General features: G+C 39.9%; 3 protein-coding genes across 9 annotated transcripts in view; 1 reads left to right on the top strand and 2 right to left on the bottom strand.

Moving 5' to 3' along the window:
• The window catches only part of SKI (SKI proto-oncogene), a 135,793-nt gene extending 127,815 nt beyond the window's left edge, over positions 1–7,978 (bottom strand). For both annotated transcript variants that reach the window (XM_083802333.1, XM_083802334.1), the window contains exons 1-3: positions 7,840–7,978; positions 4,529–4,631; positions 297–439 (exon numbers count right to left, since the gene is read on the bottom strand). The gene's annotated coding sequence lies outside the window, so the exon portion shown is untranslated. The remainder of the gene's footprint in view (positions 1–296; positions 440–4,528; positions 4,632–7,839) is intronic.
• A 458-nt stretch (positions 7,979–8,436) lies between these two features.
• FAAP20 (FA core complex associated protein 20) lies at positions 8,437–15,170 on the top strand. 2 transcript variants are annotated; one of them, XM_083802371.1, is made up of 5 exons: positions 8,437–8,569; positions 10,250–10,403; positions 10,613–10,663; positions 11,118–11,737; positions 13,206–15,170. In XM_083802371.1, exons 1-5 carry the CDS (start codon positions 8,466–8,468, stop codon positions 13,276–13,278), a joined length of 1,002 nt encoding a protein of 333 aa, XP_083658497.1. In that variant the 5' UTR covers positions 8,437–8,465; the 3' UTR covers positions 13,279–15,170. The 2 variants fall into 2 exon arrangements, with proteins under 2 accessions (XP_083658497.1, XP_083658498.1); XM_083802372.1 differs by lacking the exon at positions 10,613–10,663.
• Positions 14,716–18,356, bottom strand: part of PRKCZ (protein kinase C zeta) — a 48,060-nt gene continuing 44,419 nt past the window's right edge. For all 5 annotated transcript variants that reach the window (XM_083802339.1, XM_083802340.1, XM_083802338.1 and 2 more), the window contains one exon: positions 14,716–17,490. In XM_083802339.1, the coding sequence (XP_083658465.1) occupies positions 17,403–17,490 (88 nt within the window). In that variant the 3' untranslated portion in view covers positions 14,716–17,402. The remainder of the gene's footprint in view (positions 17,491–18,356) is intronic.

Here is an 18,356-nt window from a genome sequence, read left to right on the forward strand (position 1 = left end):
TACACTTTATGAACTAGTATATTCTCCAAAAACACCTTATGAGGCAAATATAACGAGCTTCCATCCCGCAGAAATAAAAAGCAGGGTCATAGGTGTAAACACGGATGGAGCTGGTTCTAGAAGGGGGATGAAAAAGCTGGAGATCTGGGATCGTGCTCCAGACTCGCTACTTCTGCAGTATTTAATTTAGAGGTTTTGCTGGAGGGAGGGGAGAAGAATCAATTTTTCATTACACGTTATGCATATATGCATGCAGTCCCTGACATAAAGCTTTCCCAACCAGGTCTAAGACCTACCTCAGTGCACGCAGTAAAACTCCTCGTGCCTACAGGACTGAAGCAGAACTCCATGGTGATGATTTTCTGCATGGAGGGCACACCGCACCCCATAGGAAGAATGTCACGCTGCCAGATGCATGCTCCATTACATTCTTCTAGTCCTGAAGGAAAAACACTTTACGTTCAGCATATATAATATTCCTGTTAATGTGAGACAGGAGACTGGCAATACGCCACTAACAGAGCCAAGAGATGGAAAAAACAGCGAGCTAGTAGAGCCTCCCAATCTGAAGCAGACAGACCTATTGTAAGTTGTCTCCATCCTTGGGGCTGGATGGTCCAGGCTGATTTATGAGCACAATATTTACAACTAACACACATGAAATACATTATGGGTAGAAATAAATCTCCTAACATGCAGAGAGAACAGTTAAGATAAAAGAATGCATATGGTAAACTAGGTGAATGTTTGTCATTAGAAGTGTGGTACTAAAGCCAGAGCACGTCTTTGGGGCAAAGGATACTGTACGTTTGCACTAATGTTTATCAATACTCGGGAAGACATGAGACGTTAGGCAGACTTCTCCTTTTTTTTTTTTTCCTAGTGAATTCAAAGCTGATGAAAGACACTGTGTTGAAAGCCTCTGGGAGTAAAACGCTGCTTTAAAGGAAGGTTAGCCTTGTGCCTAATCAAAGACCCAGAGAAAAACAGGCCAGAGTTCAGGTCCCAGGTCTTGCATTATCTCAGGCAACATCCTTAATTTCTGTGCACCTGTTTTCCACCTCATAAACAGGTGTAAGTATGAAAGATGATAAGAATGGACTACTTTGAGACCAGAAGGGATCCCTGTAATTAAGTACTCTGGCTTACCGCATCACACTATAGGCAGTAGAAATTCCCTGACTTAATTTCTAGATGAAATCATTACTGATGGGTAAGCTTGTCAGAGAAATGACCATCCCTTACTATATAACGCGACTAGAAAATGGGGATGTCAATCCTAGTTTCATTATAATTTAAAAAAAAACAAAAAAAACGAAAGAACTGATGACAATTTCCTGCTGATCTCTGCTCTTTTGAACCTTGTACAGCAGACTTCTTTAAGCAGGCTCCCCTAAATCTTTCTTGGTTTTAGGGGGAATGTGAGACAGCTCTGTCACTTAAAGTCATCTATATTTGGCATTTCTGCCTACAAAGCTCCATTTATGACAGATCTTACATCATCATGTCCAGCCAATCCAATTAGGCCAAAACAGTTGCTTGTAATGCCCTGGATTCAGCTCTTCCTTTGACACTACGGCTTAATAGAGCCAAATTTTTTGGAGCTCTTCATGATGTTGTTTCTTGCCCAGTAGGATCCAACAGAAGCTAACCAGCTCGCTTTATGCAGGCTAGAGAACAGCCACAGAGAGCTGTGAAGCTGCTACTCTTCCTCACAATCAACCTTCAATGTTACCTACTAATAAAATAGCTAATTACAATATGGTAGGACTTACTAATGAAGAACAGGATAATAATGGAACCGCTTGTACAAGACAGTAGTTATTCTGCTAACTAAACACACCTCCTGTCCGAAAGCAGCAGCATGACCTGTTGTTGCACCTACTACACATCCTCTTGCACAGTATTTTCCACTGATTAAAAAGAAGCTAACGAATTTATACCAGATCAGCACAGATGAACTGAAGGAATGGCAAAGCAGATTTGGGGAACAGGAGATGTCAGCTGGGGAAAATACTCCAAAAGCAGCCTAACTCCAAGCTTACTCGTGAAAAGAACAGTAGCATGAAGCTGCGGTTTGACAGCAACATTGCTTGGATGTGACAGGAATGCATCATCTTTTGTTGTTGTCTTTTTTTTCCTTTTTTTTTTTTTTACTTGAAGTAGTCTAAACGGTTTTGATTTACAGATGCTGGGAGCTGCAATGTGACAGCAAAGGCAAAAACCTACTTTAACATCTTTAACTACGTGTCACAGTCCTGTTACTACAAGATATAATCCAAGCAGAATGACCTTTCACATTGACAATGTCACAAGATAGTTTCAGTTCACTGGGCATAAAACAATGTAAATAAACCAAGCTCAGGTCAGCCTGAGTCTGATACAATTAAATAAGTGACATCTGGAAAAGAGAAACTATAGCTCTACTGTATTGTACTGTCAGGTCTCCTAAATGAGTCCCAGTTTGTATTTCTTTTATCGAGTCAAGCTCTAATGAAGGAGATGAGAACAAGTATGAAAAAGGACAGAATTTAGGAAGGGGAGCGGGGACATCCTATGTATTTCCAAGAGCTTTTTGTAATGCAGCATAACTACCACAACTCTAGACTGCAATCAGAATACACTGTGCTCAGTGAGAATATTCATGGATTGGATTCTTGGTTTGGATTATACCTTCAGATTTAATAGATTTGCATTCTAAAACACTACCTAGTACTTCAGAAAAAAAAAAATCACAGAACTAACTGAACCTATTATCCACATTTGTTTGAGCAAGAAATATTCTTTCGTTCAATAACACATTCTCTTTAAAGTTGATTTTATACACCATTCCAGTTATGGATACCAGCACACCACATTAACTAGCACTGGCATTTTTGCCCCACTGTTTTGTGGTTTCATGCCTGTAAAAGAAGACGTGATCTTCTGTAATTACTACAGCTATTACTTATGGATTTTTTTTTGTGGAGCCCTTAAGTACATTGATTTCAGATGAAGGAATGATGCAGAGCAAACAGGAAGAATCCAAAGTGCTATAGGCTACAATACTGTGAGACACACTTAAAAAAGAAAGATAGAAATGCGAAAACCTCAAGCCATTTTTGATCCCAAATTCAGAGCCGAAGTCCTTTAAAGTGTGGGGAGATTATACAACTCCCTCAACAGAATTCGAGGCTGGGCCACAGAATCCAGGGCTTCATGCCATCAAACCTAATCTTTGTTTGAGATCTGAAACATTCTCTCCAACAGTTTTCAGTCACATTGCAAAATTGTAGAGGAAGATGAAAGGCAGATTCTCCCCGCCTCTCTTACACTAACCCCAGGGCCTAAAACATCAGGACTTGATTTAACCAGACACACACTGGGCCAGAAAAATGATGAGTGATACCAGGACATGACTGAGACACAGAAGACTTCATCTGATTCACGGTTTTCCAACACAGTCATTGGATCATCTCAGAACCTTGGGCAGATTGTGCCCAAATTAGCCAGCCAAAAAGCATCCCCTCGCTGGCCGAAACAACAGCAGAGTCAGCAGTCTCCGTCAGTCAAAAATGTTTCTTCACAGGGGAGAAGCACGCTCGTTACCAAATAAAGAGCAACTTCACAGCTTCAAACGGGCAACAAACATCTCAAGAAGCTAGGCCCTCGTGGGCCTTCTCCCTCGCCGAGCCACTACTAACAAAAAGCCCTCTGGGCTGCCGGCTCAGCAGCAGAACCCTCCCCAGCGTCTCTCCTCCACCAAACTTACTGTCCCACCCTGTAGCGCATAAAGGCTGGGCCAGGCAAAGTCTGCTGGCTCCCAAACTGGCTTCCTAAACTTCCGTTGAACCAAGAGTAGGACAAATCTCCACAGGAGGATTAGGCAGGGAGATCATAACCCTTACAGCCTGACATCTGCCGACCATTCTCCGTGAAGGAGAGATGTGTTCCAGCATCTGGAAATCACTACCTGATTAATTCTTTGTCCGAGGTAGCACGGCACAGATTACAGCTGCTAGCTCCCTTGGTTCCTGGCTGCATAGGAAAAACAAGACTTTTCTTTCTGAGAAACAAGGAAGAGGATATAATAGTTTGTTCTAGTTCTAGTGACACCATTCCCTTGCTTCTTCGTTCTTTTATGTCAGCACGACCCCTCAATAATTGGGCCTGATCTAAGGAAGAACTGAGTGTTTGAGCTATAGTCTAAAACATTTCTCCCCGATCTCCCTCAGCTTCAGTTCCCCAAACAAAAAATGAGGTCAGTGAGTGACTTTTCCATATAAGCTGTGCAACCTGCCTTGTTCATAAACTCTTTGCATTCTACATAGTGTCTACACGTAAACCCTATTGCAATGAGGCAAGAATCTCAGCCTGAGCCTCCAAGTACAATCTTAACACAAATTAAAGTGGTAATGTCAGAGAATTATTTATTTGTGTACAACTGCAGTAGTGTAACAAGAGTGCCGTTGTTACTTTGAGTGGGAATTGTGCAAGCTTCTTGTCAATTTGGTTCAGGCTGTCTAAACCGAAGCCAAACGACTCTTACCATCTTTAGCCGCGGACGATAACGATGACTGCACGCACCATTTTCTGTACGTTTACTTTCGTCCATCGGCCAAGAGCAAAGCAGCCTTCCTTCAGCACACCTCCTGCAAAGAGGACACGGGAAGGAAAACGAACGAACAAAAACAAAAGGAAAAAAAACCACCATCATTTGCAACATCTTTTTGTGCAATAGTAACAGCCTTTTGGTGCCATCATCAGCCATGGCATTTCATTCACACAGAACACTTGTGGGCACATCACATATGCTTTTCCACTCAACGTATTTTTAAATGTTTCCCAGGCAACTGTTTCAATACAATATGCCTCCTTGGCAACCCGGTACCCACAAATGCCATGCCACTCTCCCTCTTTTTAGTCCTCTTTTTAGGTCTTCTCATCTTGGCATATAAAAATCCCGTGGCTTGATTTTCGATATACAGCCACGCAGGTACTGATCTGTCCTTACACGTGAAAAGGGAAGGCTGAATGGAAAAGATGAGTTGTGCTCTCGACTCTGGACATTATCATACGCAAGCCCTGGTAAGCTACCAGAGGAAGCGGGTTTCGAAGCTTCTCACTGAAACGACTACGTCACCTACCACTAAAATTAGGGAGAGCTTACAAAACCGTCTCCATTCATCTGACTTTCTCTGGAACACCAACGAGCCTTCTCAAAGTGAAACTGCGTGTCATCTTTAGTCTCCTGACCATGCTAAAGGAAGTATTACGCAGCATTCGTAATTCTGTGGCTTGAATTGTAATATATCAATGAAAATAATCAGATTTTCCCATTTCACTACAGCTAGAGAAATATGACTGAGTTACTCTTTCCAATGCCACATTTGCTGCTGCTCCGCTGTAGCGGAGATAACCCTGGCAAGTCCTTTTGCTGCAGAAGCTTTCACCGATGCTCTACTATACATACTTCAGTCTCCCTTATAATATCTTTAGGGACATTTTCCTTTACAGCATTTAGCAGAATGGACACACTGATTCTTGAGTGAAGCCACAGAATATTTGACAAGAACAAAAAATTGCCAACATATACTCCCAAACCAAGCATGGGTTAGATCAAGGAATCAAAACACAACAATGTTCAGTTTTCTAGCAAAGCAACATTTATCCTTAATGATCTCCTCTGATCCTGGAGCTATCACTACAGAACCAAAAATAGTTTAGAAGGACCAAAACTATCTGATACCATCAGTCACTATAAAAAAGTTTTAATAAAACTGCATACGATTTAGCCTCAAAGTGGTACATTAAAATATATATATATTTATATATATATTTTTGTATATAGTTCATGCATGCAATTACATCAGGCTCTGAGAGGAACCTAGCAGAAACTATGGCATCTCTTCTTCATTGATTACTCCATAACAACAGCTGAAAATTACAATTTTTCCAGGCTATAAAATGCCTAACACTCCAAATTCTACACCGGCAGCAAAAATCTCATCCCTGTCTGTGAGTTGTTGTATCTGTAATAGAGACCCTGCATTACCAGGCTTTCTAATTCTTCCCAAATGCAGGAGCTCTCATTCAATGTTGCAGCTGTTGGGTAGGAAATCAGAAATAGCAGAAGGCGGATTAGTTGATAATGTACCAGTTCTTCCCCAGCAAATGCTGCCACCTGCGTTTTACACTCTCCTCTTTCCCTCAGCCCAGGAAAAGATCACTTGGTTTGTTTGGCAGGCAATTTATAGGTTTTAATGATCGTGGAATTGCAAAAGGATTAGAATTTGTTATAATAGCCCCTTCTTCCTGAGAGCAAAAGTTAAAACTGAGGCCCAATTTACAGCAAAAACCAGGGAACATGTAAGCAAAGATTAAGCGTGTGCAGCTTGATGAGGCTCTACAGGGAGTAGATAACTACACATGCTGGCACTCCATTTACAAGGAAATCCCTAAAGATAATCTGTAGAAGCATTCTAGCCTCCAAAAGCTCAAATCCTTTGACCATTGGCTAAAACCCAGTCAAGGCTGCTGATGATAAAGACTACTCTTTGCATTTTTATAAGAAATTTTTTCTAAGATTGCAAAACATTATCATTATTAAATTCAGCAAGACCCAAAATCAAGTGAGAAGCAATTGGATTTCCATGTCAGAGGAGGAAACAATAGAAATGATCTTGTCCAACATGGCAGAACCGAGAACAGGTCCTGTTCTACACTTCATCTTCCTGCTACAGTAAGTACATTATTAATTCTGAACAGATGCAGAGTAAAAATACTGAGTACAGACAATGGACAGACATTTCTAGAACACTAGTTTAATATCTACAGTAGTTACAGCAACAGATAGAACAAGAATGACAACATTAATTAATGTGCCTGCCTTCAAAGGCTGTAATAGGTATGTATTAAACAGACAACAATTAAAAAATCTTACTGTACCAAGTTTTTGGTCAAATCCACAAAATAATCAAAAACTACAAGCTACAGTTGCTACGGATGCAAGTTTTTTTTTTTTTCTTTTGCTTTTACAATCATTGGCTACAGTAATAATTTTCACTGTTCGTTTTATTATATTCTTTCACTTGTGGCCCTTTTTGTACAATAACCGATTTTTTAGTCTCATCCATAATAAAGCTTTTGCAAATGTTATAATGCATGAGTCATAGTACTAACAGTAACACACTGCAACACCTTCAGCATGAAAAACAGACAACACTTCGGATGTCTCTTTTTGGAAAAGTCACATCTAACAGAACAAACCTGTTAGTACAATGCATGATTTAGGAGCAGAGGCCGTCAAACTAGCATGCATGGGGTCGTAAGATGTATAAAACACTAACACAAACATCTCAGGAGCAAGGGAAGAAACCCTGTGGCTTAAGCAATCCTTAGCATAGATACACACACCTAGAAATATGTACAAATGCCTGCAGAAATGAGCTCAGTCAAAAAAAAAAAAAAAAGCTTTCACTGCCCGTCAGATTTTTTCAAAGCAAGGTTTCCATATTGTTTGCTGCCGCCAAGTGGCGATTATCAGTGGTGTGACGTGAATTACAGCACAGTCACCAAGGCCAGCAAGTAAAAGCAAAACAAAACAAAATATTTTTTGTTTTGTCTTCTTCAATTAGGATCTGCTGTTGTGAAATCAGATCTGAACTCTCCCTCCGTTATGGAAAAGGAACGTGGCCTTATCTGGGCCTAGGAAGTTTTACAAAAAAGATTGCTGTGTACCTGCTCCCCCCTACAAGGGCCTACTATCAGAAAAACTGGGATGTTTGTTTCCTCATACTACAATTATTCTCATAACGATCATGAAGAATTTAATCAGCAGTTACTTTCTGACCCTTTTACCTGTTGGGGAACGGAGAAAGGCGCTGACAGACTACTCCCTGCCGGCTGCATTCCGAAAGGCTCCAGCCTGATTAGCGCGTCTATCAACTTCAAAAACTACCAGTTATGGCTCAGCTCTTACACGTGTTTTATTTCAAGTCATCCAGCGACATTCCTGCCAGAAAAGACAAGCAGCGTCACTTCTCCCGAAGGAACTAGATCAGAGACGCATTCCCAATCTACTTTACTTTTTGAATTAGCATATTTTGGCTTCAGCCACGTACCAACAGCTCTTTGGTGTCGGTACAACAATTATTTGATGGTGAGGAACACCGCCGAGCCCACAGCCATTTTGTGGGGCTCGTCCCAAGCCCCATTTCCCTCATCCCCGCCAGGCCTGAGCACGCTGCGTTCGCGGACGGGCCTCGTCCAGCGCCCCCCATCTCCAAAACACTACTCCCGTATAAAACTTAAGGTCTAAACCCAACACTAAAGAGCCGGACAAGCACCTCGCAGCTGCGGGTACTAGGAGCCGAGCCGGCCGCCTGTCACCTCAGGGCGGACCCCATGGCGGAGCGGGAGCGCTGAGGCGGTGCCTTCCCGCCCAGCACCGCCCCCTGACGGAGCGGGGAGGCCGGGCCGCGGCCATGGCTGAGGAAGGAGCCGCCAAACTGCGCCTCAAACCCAGGAAGGCGCCGGCAGCCTACAGCCGGGAGCCCAGCCCTGGCTTGGAGCCCCCCCGGCGGCGCCAGTGAGTCCGGGCGGGACGGGGAAAGGGCTCCTCAGGAGCGGGGACAGCGGGGGGGGCGCGGAGCAGCGGGGCCGCCTCAGCCTCACGTCCCCGGCCGAGGGTCGAGCGCGGCCGCGCCCTCAGAGCACGCCGCGGTCGTGCCGCCAGCACGTTGCTGGTAGCGTGAAAAGTTACTTCATAAAACGCCGCCCGAAGTGTCCTAAAGAAAATTAAGTCGACTGCACTTCGTTAAAGTGCGCCGGGCCCTGTGCCTTCTGCACGTTCCTTGGCACCAAGCAGCACCCCCAAGTGTGGAGCCTGTGAGGAATGCTCGCTTATAAAAATTAATTTATTTATTTTTTCTTCAGAATAAGACTCACAGGGACCAGAAATATTTTTATTCATTTATTTATTTATTTTCCAGCCCTCTAGTAACGGAGGGTTGAGAAAAGGATTGAAGAGGTAGGGTTCAGGTCTTGTTCCAGCCTGTTAGGATGAGCAAGTGTGCAGTCAGCTGCGCCCCTTCCAAAAACAGGCTTCAAAAGGCTGCTCTCTCCTCTCTTTGATGGCTTGTAATAATTGTCTGTGGTTTCTTCATCGTGCAGCATCATTCCTGGACTGTGACCCACGAAAATGCAACGGTTGAAGTGGGAACACTGGAACTAGAATTCCCACATTGACAACCCATCCCTCTCTTCAGATTGGCTTTTATACAGCATTACTAACATAAAAACCTTTTTATGCTTGCTTTATAGTTAATCCTTTCTAATGCCTTCCTAGGAAGGATCAGATCAAGTTGTTTAGAAAGCTAATCAGTAATTTCAGAGTGCCACGTGGGAACAGCCAAGCACACAGAGGAACCAACGCGGTTTCCCTCCTCACTGCAAACACTCCATGATTTCTGTGCTCAGCTGGTGTCAAGTTCAGTCTTTGAGAAGAAAACACCGTGCCTACGCTTAACTGTTTCACTTGGAAGTAAAGACTAATAAATGCCTATATCTCATTTGTTATAAGTAGAAAGTAACGCTTTTAGATGTTCTTTTTAAAAATTGAGTGATACTGAAAGCTGTAATGGTTACATAAGTCATGGTAGACTATAAAATGAGTTGATGGGCTAAATAATTTGTGTTCTAGAAAAATCGTGCTGTAGGCTAGACAGAGGTTCCCTTGGTGAACAAATGGTATAATAAACAGCTATTTTTTTTCCTCTACAGGGAGCCTTGGCTCTCTTTTAGACTGAAAAGTCTGCGTTTGTGTACTTACTCTTACTGACAAATACTTTTTATGTACCTCTTGGTGGTTTGACATGTTAAAGTTGTCAAATATAATACTCATTTTAGCACATATAGTGCTACTTGATCAAGAGAAAATAGGTAAGAATGGAAATGTGTTGTGCAAATGGTAGAGTTACACCAATTTGCAGTCATAAAAATCTTAACATTGTGCTTAGCCATTAATGAAAGGGATCACCGCACTTAGCCATTGAGTTGGGCTGGAACTGGTTAATACACCATCAGCTACTGGAAATGTAACGTTAAAACTTCTGCCTTGATAAAGCAATATTCAAGAATAGCTATATCTTAAGAAACCTCAGAGTTACTGGAGGGGTAAATCAAAATAATTAAAAGGCAAACTAATAGCAATGAGAAGTATTTCCTCCTCTCTTTCCCACCCCCAAACTATTGGATTCTCTCTTCACAGGGCATTGGTTGACAGAAGTTCGTGGTTTGAAAAAGATGATTTAAATGAGTGTGAAAAAACATGGATTTTGCTACTGAAGAACATAAGTCAAGATTTACAATGCACAAGTTGGCAAGCAGTGTCCAGTTTTCCAGAGTTCTTTGGAAAGGTCGAGGTAGTGTGCTGTATCCTTGTTGTCCTCGCTTCGTGTAGTGCTTAAAATGCTGGACAGTGAATGCTGTTAAGAGGGGAAAAAACGATCTGAAATTGCTTTTAGATGTTGGTTGACAGCTCTTTAGCCTCTACATATTGTAGTGTGACTGAGCCTTATGTGGCATGTAGCATAAGGACAACTTACTGGGCTTGTTTTTTTTTTTCCTCCAGTATGGCAAAGTGTTTAGGACTTCAGAGTATTTTCCTGGAGAGGCTACCTGCGTAAGTATAAGCGTTAGCACCTGCCTAAAGGAATGAAACTGGAAAAAGCAAACTGTAACAGAGAGGTTAATCATGCCATGACGACCTTTATAGTGCTCTGATATCGTTAGGCAGTATTATAACACAAAATACAGCCCTTCTAAAGTAGGTTTTTTTTCTCTGAACAACAGCAGATGTGTTGTTTTTTCATCCTTAGCCTCTGAAGGACATGCTAAGAATATGCTATTGGTGTTTAATCAGTGGGAATAGTTTAGAAATGTTAAGGAAAGACACACGTTACATACATTTCAGAAAGTTAATTGTTTTTCAAGTGCTGGAGATGCATGTAAACAAGATGCTCATTGCTTCGATGTAGTTTAGCCTTCTCTGTAGTATTTGTAATATGTCCAGCCTTGGTTTTAATCTATGGATTTAACTACATTTGTTCTGAAGACGTTCTATTTATATGTCACAGAGCTCTGAGAAAGAGAGTCTACAAAAACAAGAAGTCTTTAAAATTGGAATGAAAGACTTTGAATGGATATCTTTTCCATCTTTTTGCAAAGAAGAATTTTTAAAAACAGAGGATCTTAGCTCCCCTCAGCTAACAGAAAGCCAAATTGACTGTTTACGTGAAGAACAGGGCCAAGCAGATGAACTGAAAAGTCTACCTTCTACAGCTGAGAAAACAGGCTGTGTAACTGCTACAGATCAGGCCAAAAATATGGTTGGGGAGGACACACAAGGTACTTCAAAAATGGCTGTAAATCTTAAATCGTGTAAAGTCACTCAGCATAATACTTCTACGTGCCACTCGACGTCACAAAGCGCTGCAAAAGCTCTAAACTTTCAGCAGCACTGCAGAGCAACTGTACACAACAGCAAGGAAAACAGAAAACAGGATAAAAAAGAGCATCAAGCACAAATGCATCAAAGCAGTATTTCGTTTGGTAAGGCCAAGACTGTGCCCGCAGAAAAGAAGCCACCTCTTGTGAGCACGCCTGGAACTGAAAGCTGCGAGAAGACTGCAAACCAGAGCGAAGGCTCTTTAACTCTCAACAGCTGTCCAATGTGTCAGATTCAGTTTAGTGCAACGTAAGTCTGCTATTATTTTTGACTAACTTGAGAGTATATGATAAACAATGCTTTTGGTTGCATTCTTGCTATATAAAGTAGGTGAAACATTGAAATATTTTTGAATGGCAGAATTGCCTACTTCTAATTCAGTTTAGAAATTCATGATTACTAAATTGTGTTGCTTCAGAAAGAAAGCTAAATTTGAGCTATACGTTGCTAGTATATGTAAAATTAGGTATTTAAACTACTTAATACAGAAAACCTTTTTTTGTGAAATTTGTATCCTAATCTATAAATCGTTCCAAAGCAGCATTCTTGGTTCTTAAAAGTTGACTTCACAGCTAGATGGATTCACCTCCTACAGGTAACAATCTTTTCAAGATCTAGGCTTCACTGTTACAGCTGTACCGGTATCTGTTCTGTAAGTACCTGGCTGCTTTTGGATGAGCAACTGTACTCCGAATTTTAGATTTAGCTTTCTAGGTCTGGGCAAGTTAGAAGAAATCTGATTTTCCTTATGGAAGCCCTGATTATTACAATGAAATGAGACTTCAGTCCTCCACTGCTGTCAGACTACCTCTGTTTAAAAAAAAATCCTCCCAGACATTGAAAATGTATTCTGCAATATGAGTTATGTTGTCTCTTGAAATGATACCCCTTAGTAGTGTTTAGGCTGTCACAGTTGCTGAAAACTAGCATATGGTTTTGAAGAGGACCTCTAATACTGCAAGATATACGGCTGCAACTGTTTTCCTTCTCTTGGAGGCTGAACAAGGAGACAAAAGGATGGCTTCATTAATATTTACAAAGTTGTGGTCATTATGTCAAGAGATTTAGACAGAAAAGCTAAACATAGTTCCTGTCTTCATATTCTGTTCTCTGCTGCTGGCTACTCTGTACTGATCAGGATTACATTTTATACAATCTGCTTTACCAAAGGTTGTTGGCAGTGGGGCGGGTCGCTTAGTCCCCAAAATAGCCCTCCAGAGGAAACAAGGCAGGCACAAACACAAGAAAGCATCCTTCCTCTCGCAGGAACCTCTGTTCCGATGGCCTCAGGTTAGAGAATTAGGGAAGGGTTTTCTCTCCTGTATCAGTTGCCTAATGTTTTGTCTTAGATTATGAACGTCTACGCTGAAAACTGATACTGAGATCACCAAGAGCAGGAAATTGCATGCAGATGCAATGATCCTTAAGATCTGTATGCATATACAAGCCTCAGTGTACAGCATGCCAAAAATAGAATTATTTGTCCTAAGCATAGAGAGCGTGAGCATTGTCTTCTAGTACATTACATTAGCAAGCTATCTAGCAGCAGGTAATAGCAACTACAAGAGGCTGGGGCAGGCTGTAATGCTTCTGAGCACAGGAGTGACTTATGCACCAAGCTCGTACAACAATGCTGTGACTACACAGGAAATGAGAAGTAGCATAAATAAAAGGATTTGACTTTGTATCTCACTGAAGAAATTCTCTGTATCTGCAGGATGTCACAATTGGATGTTGACAGTCATCTCGCTAGATGCTTGTCTGAAAGTGCCGATGATATCGTGTGGTAAAGCCAGAAGGATGAAGAGCAAACGCACAAGCTGAAGATGAACCTTTCTTGAAAGCAAAGGAGAAAAGTTTGTCATGGAAACAGGTCCTTGTCTCAAACTTCTTGAATGATCATAAATCAGTAACTGAAAGGAAGGTCAAGTGCCACCTGCCTGTTGTTCGGGGACTTATTTTAAATACTCTCCAACATACATAAAATAGTTCTGAAAATGGTGCTATACGGTATCCCAGTGACCCCCAGGGAAATTGGCCTCTGTACAGCTGGAATCTGGGTACTACAGGAAAAAACACTGTTGTAAATCCCCAGAGAACCTGTTTTGTCTGATGCACCATAGTTGTTCTGAATCTCAAAGTCTAGAAGCAGCTGAACAAAGGGTAACTATTTCATCTAATCCAGAAGTTTAGTGATCTTAATTTTTCTGAAGAGTTATCTGTAAAAAGAGTTGAAAAGTCATTCACAAGGTTTAAGTTTTCCATGATCTTAGCGTCTTAGTAAGAACTTAGATGATCATACAGTTCATTCTGTTAGTGTTAAACGAAAACACAGCACAGGCCTGGTATAGGGTGTGATTTTTTTCCTTTCTGAAGGAACACCACTAAATTTATAACCTGACTTCGTAGGTTTCTAAGTCAGTATCCATGTGATTAACATGAGTAGTGCAAAGTAATCAGGCTCTAGAAAGAATGTTTCTCCTGCCAGTTTCCTAATAGAGAAATGCAAAGTTAGATTTTAATGTACTCAGACAAGATTCCTGTTCTGTCAGGTCTCCCCCCACCTTATGAACTGTCATTGTTTCAGAATAAAGAACAAGCCGAAAGTTTGTTAAGTCGAGAAGGTATCAGAGAAGACTCATCTACTGTTTTGGTACCTTCCTCATTGTAGCAGGTAAGCATTTTGTAAGCTTGAGAAAAAGTAACCTTCTCTGTGAACGAGAATGACATTTAGTGACAGCTTAGTAACACCAAAGGGAAAAGGAAGAAACAAAGTAGAGTGGGTTGTTCAATTCCCACAAATGAAGTTGACTGTTTACTGAACAGGGTAATTCATTAATTGTTCAGGCAGCACGCCACAGCTCAAGTGACAGCCTTACAAGTTCAAATTAGTTTCTTTTGACAAAGGGCTGTATGCAAGAATAGTACAGTTGGGACTGTTCCAGAGATTTTGTTTACAACTTCCCTCACATAAAGTGAAGAAGAACGCAACAAACTTCAGTATTGAATGGGTTTTGTGTCTCAACAACCGCATGTCCTGGACCTCAAAAGCCTACGGTTCAGATGTAATCCAAATATGTAGAATGAACAGAATATAGTATCAACATACAGGAAGAATCCTATAGTTTTTTTTTTTTTTAAGTTTTTTTTTTTTAATTTACAATAGGGTCTTATTAAAAAGTGCAAGTGGGACATACCTCAGTTAGCTGACAAATAATAACAGTCTATTAACTTTTCATTAAAGTCTTTAATAGATGTGCAAGAATATAAATGATCTTAGCTGTTATGGATTAGTATACCATCTTCTGCACAAATAAAACTGGTCAGCAAAGATCCCAACTAATTAATTATACAAAACTACAAGAACATATTTACTGTTTTACAATCATTAAATTAGCTAGAATTTTCATTTACTATTTCAAATAAGACAACTATATATCATAACCAGATCCATTTGTAATATATTAGGATTTTTTTTTCAAACCACACATTTAATTACATCCTTCATTTTCTTTTATTTATAAAACAAGTACTTTATATAAAAAAATTTCCCCTTCATTATGAACAGAACATTATTCATACACTTGCACATGAGCAACCAAACTTGTATCCAGCAAACTATTTGGCAACACAGCAACATTGTAAATGCCTGTAAATTTTTAAATAAATCAAGTATTCTTTACAATGTTTGTTTAGCAAATGTGTCTGTTCTTGCTTCCCTCCCTCCCAAAATGAGCTGGCCAACTAGAATCAAGGTTTAAAAAAAAAAAACAACCAAGCTGCATTTTTAATATTTCCATTTAAAGTTCTATGCTCCAGCACATCAAAGGACAGCTTAATCTGTCGTATTTCCATTTATGAGCTGCCTGCAGTCACTCTTTTTTAACTATTTATCAGTTGTATAATTAGGGGAGTTGAAACAAAGAAAAATTATTCAGGGTAAATAAAGCAGTTGCCATGGAGAAGGAAAAAAATAATTTAAAAGTGTCGGATTACAATTAAAAGGTAAATATTGCCGTTACTCGATTAATAAAGTATCTAAAGTTCAGGCATTTGAGGCAAGTACTTCTCACTGGTTAAATTATTTAGTGCTGATTGAAACACATCTTGCTTAATATAAAAAGCTACAGTCCAATGGAGAGAAACCCACAACTTAGACCTGATGGGATTAATAAAACTAAATAACCACACATCTGCATAATTGTGGCTAATGAGGGGATACAAAATGTAGATTGTTAATCAATGGTTAATTGAAAATTTTAAACAATGTTTTGGCAGTCTCGTCCTAGCACCTCATGACTTGGATGTGAATCCGAAAGATGTCATGTTCAGCACCTAATGCAATGCTGTACCCTGAGAAAACCATATGTTAATATAAAGAAAGTGAAAGCGTTGCAATTTATCCTGCAAGTTACACCAAATTAGGTGAGATGACATGGCACAGGGTTTCTCATTTTTTCCTTTCCACATTTTTCTCCTCTCTACAACCCACACCATATAGGTAACCAAAAACCCAGCAAAAAGAAATACTGCCTCTGCTGTTGTTACCTGCAGAGGCAGGTAAATCTTCACAAGCATCTGAAGTTTTAGACAGCAATGCGCACTTACTAGTCCTCAAATGTGGTGACGTGAGCTTTTCCAAGCTGATAAATTAACCTTTTTGATGTAACGTACCCTTTATCCCTACCTCCCACACCCCACCACCCCTACGGTTTCCACAAGAAGGGGTTTGATAGTTATCTTTTGCTTACCCAAGTTCTTAGGTATATACCTTTTTGTTCCATTAAAAAAGTTACTACTTTGATGCAAACCATTTTACCAAAACATCCCATTCTTTTATGTAGAATGATTAGTTATTAATATACACTGAGTAATTGTAAGCAGACAGTTTATCGTAAGTAGGAGGTGTGCTTTATCAGGAAACTGTATTTTGTATTACGGTTATTCTAGATTTACTATTTAAACTTTAAGGCTATGCTTTGTTACGCTTTTGCTCTATTTCTGAATATTTGTACTGTTGATAAAAATAGTTTCCAAAAATCTAATATATAACACAATATCACTGTAGGTGTAGGCACTGCTTTAAGTGTTTTCAGAAATCCTTTGTGTGCAAATTTAGTTTTCTTCAATCCACACATTTTGGTAAATTTGGAGTTTCAAACAGATTTTGAAATTGATACTGGAAAATCTAATTTGGAATTAATACTGCTGAGTCACTCTGCGTTTCAAATTCTATAAAGAAGCAAAGGAACATTAGGTCGCAGCTGTGAACCGTATGTTTCATACGTAAATGGTTACTGGAATATTAACAAGCAGAACTTACCAGGTTTAAGAACGTTCCAAATATGTAACAATTCTTCAATGCAGTTTATCCATTTAGGCACTTAAATCTTGTACCCAAATTTATGTTTTGATTGCTAATAAAACACAACTCCTTTTAAATACATCTGAGACGTTTAGACAGGTACCACTTGTGAAAAAAGGCATCAAAAATAAGCTTCAACACCACCGTAATATGTTTTATTCTTCAGGATGTTACACTCTAATATTCTTCAATTGGTAGCTCATTGCATCAAATGTTTGTAGAAAGTTTGCAGTTCTCAAAGTTGTTCAGAATCTCCTCGCCGAGGGATGCAATGAATGTTTCAATCCTTCATGAAATAGGCACAAAATGCAAATTCCTTCATTAATGAAGCCAGTTGTGTCAGTGCCCATAACGTAAGAATAACTAAGTGGCGGAAGACATCCACCAAAATCATTATTCTCTTCTTTGATTTTCAGCAGCAATTTTTTTTTTTTTAAATCATTGGTCTCCATCCAAAATCTTACAGTTCCCCAGCCTCGCATGCATATACTGTAGTTAAGGATAAAGTTAAAGGTCATTCATATTGTCTACAACGAAGATGTCATTCCTTCATACCGTTTCTTCTGTTGACAGCAACAATGGATTAATGTATTCAAATCCTTCAAATTCTGACTGATCTATTCGTTTTATTATATCTCTGAAAAACAAAGAGAAATACCAATTTAGTTAGTCTTGCTGCGCCAGTTTCAGAGTCCTGGGGTCTTAGATTTCTAATAAATGCAAATTTTGTTTTAATTCACTTTACTTCTGTATCTAAATGGGCAGCAGAAAGTTTCATTGTACTTTTGACAGAATTGCACCACGCACTAAATGTTTCACACACAAATGACATCAACAAGAGTGCTTTCTCTCTCAATTTTCCCTGTATTGCACAGAGCTTTCCTTTGTTTTCCCCGCTCCAAACTTTCCAACTTTAAATTTAAAGCTTCCAACTTTAAATTTAAACACTTCAGTAACCCCCCAAAACTGTCAACAATTATTCTACTGGAGTTTGGGCAAGCTAAGTCTCCCATCTAACTACCAAACCATAGCCTTTAGCATATTCCATCTGCTATCTGAAGCAGCTTTCTTCTTGTGCACAGGAATGGCTCCTCAGCCTTCAAATTCCTTAAATAAAGCATACTACTTCTTCCTAGAAAACTTTTCCGTACCACATTTCAACAGTAACTTTCTATAAGATTTTTCTATCTCAGGCTCACTCCGAGACATGAGAAGCTCTGTCAATTGTTTCTGTACTCAGGAGAAATTCAAACTGCCCGGGTTAGGAATCCAATTTTCGTGTCTTCATCCAATGCCAAGCACATGCTCAACAGGAAATCGATACAGTGTTCTGACCACTTAGTAGATTACGAGGCAGTCTAATATATAAAAAGTGTGGGAAGTTATGCAAGATATGTAGGATTCTTCAAGAATTTCAAAGTGAATTTAGTTCCCTTCACTTGACTGTTTCTAAAGCTAGGTACATATTTAGGAATTACAAAGAGGAAACTCATTCCATAACTT

The sequence above is a fragment of the Anser anser genome (assembly GCF_964211835.1).
Source record: "Anser anser genome assembly, chromosome: 17".
In the NCBI taxonomy this organism is placed as follows: domain Eukaryota; kingdom Metazoa; phylum Chordata; class Aves; order Anseriformes; family Anatidae; genus Anser; species Anser anser.

What these genes read in the sequence shown, in the direction of transcription:
- FAAP20 (XM_083802371.1), top strand. Translation starts at nt 8,466, where the DNA reads ATGGCTGAGGAAGGAGCCGCCAAACTGCGCCTCAAACCCAGGAAGGCG. An exon ending in AGTTCTTTGGAAAGGTCGAG is followed by an intron (nt 10,404 to 10,612) that starts GTAGTGTGCTGT and finishes TTTTTCCTCCAG; the next exon opens with TATGGCAAAGTGTTTAGGAC. An exon ending in TTCCTGGAGAGGCTACCTGC is followed by an intron (nt 10,664 to 11,117) that starts GTAAGTATAAGC and finishes TATATGTCACAG; the next exon opens with AGCTCTGAGAAAGAGAGTCT.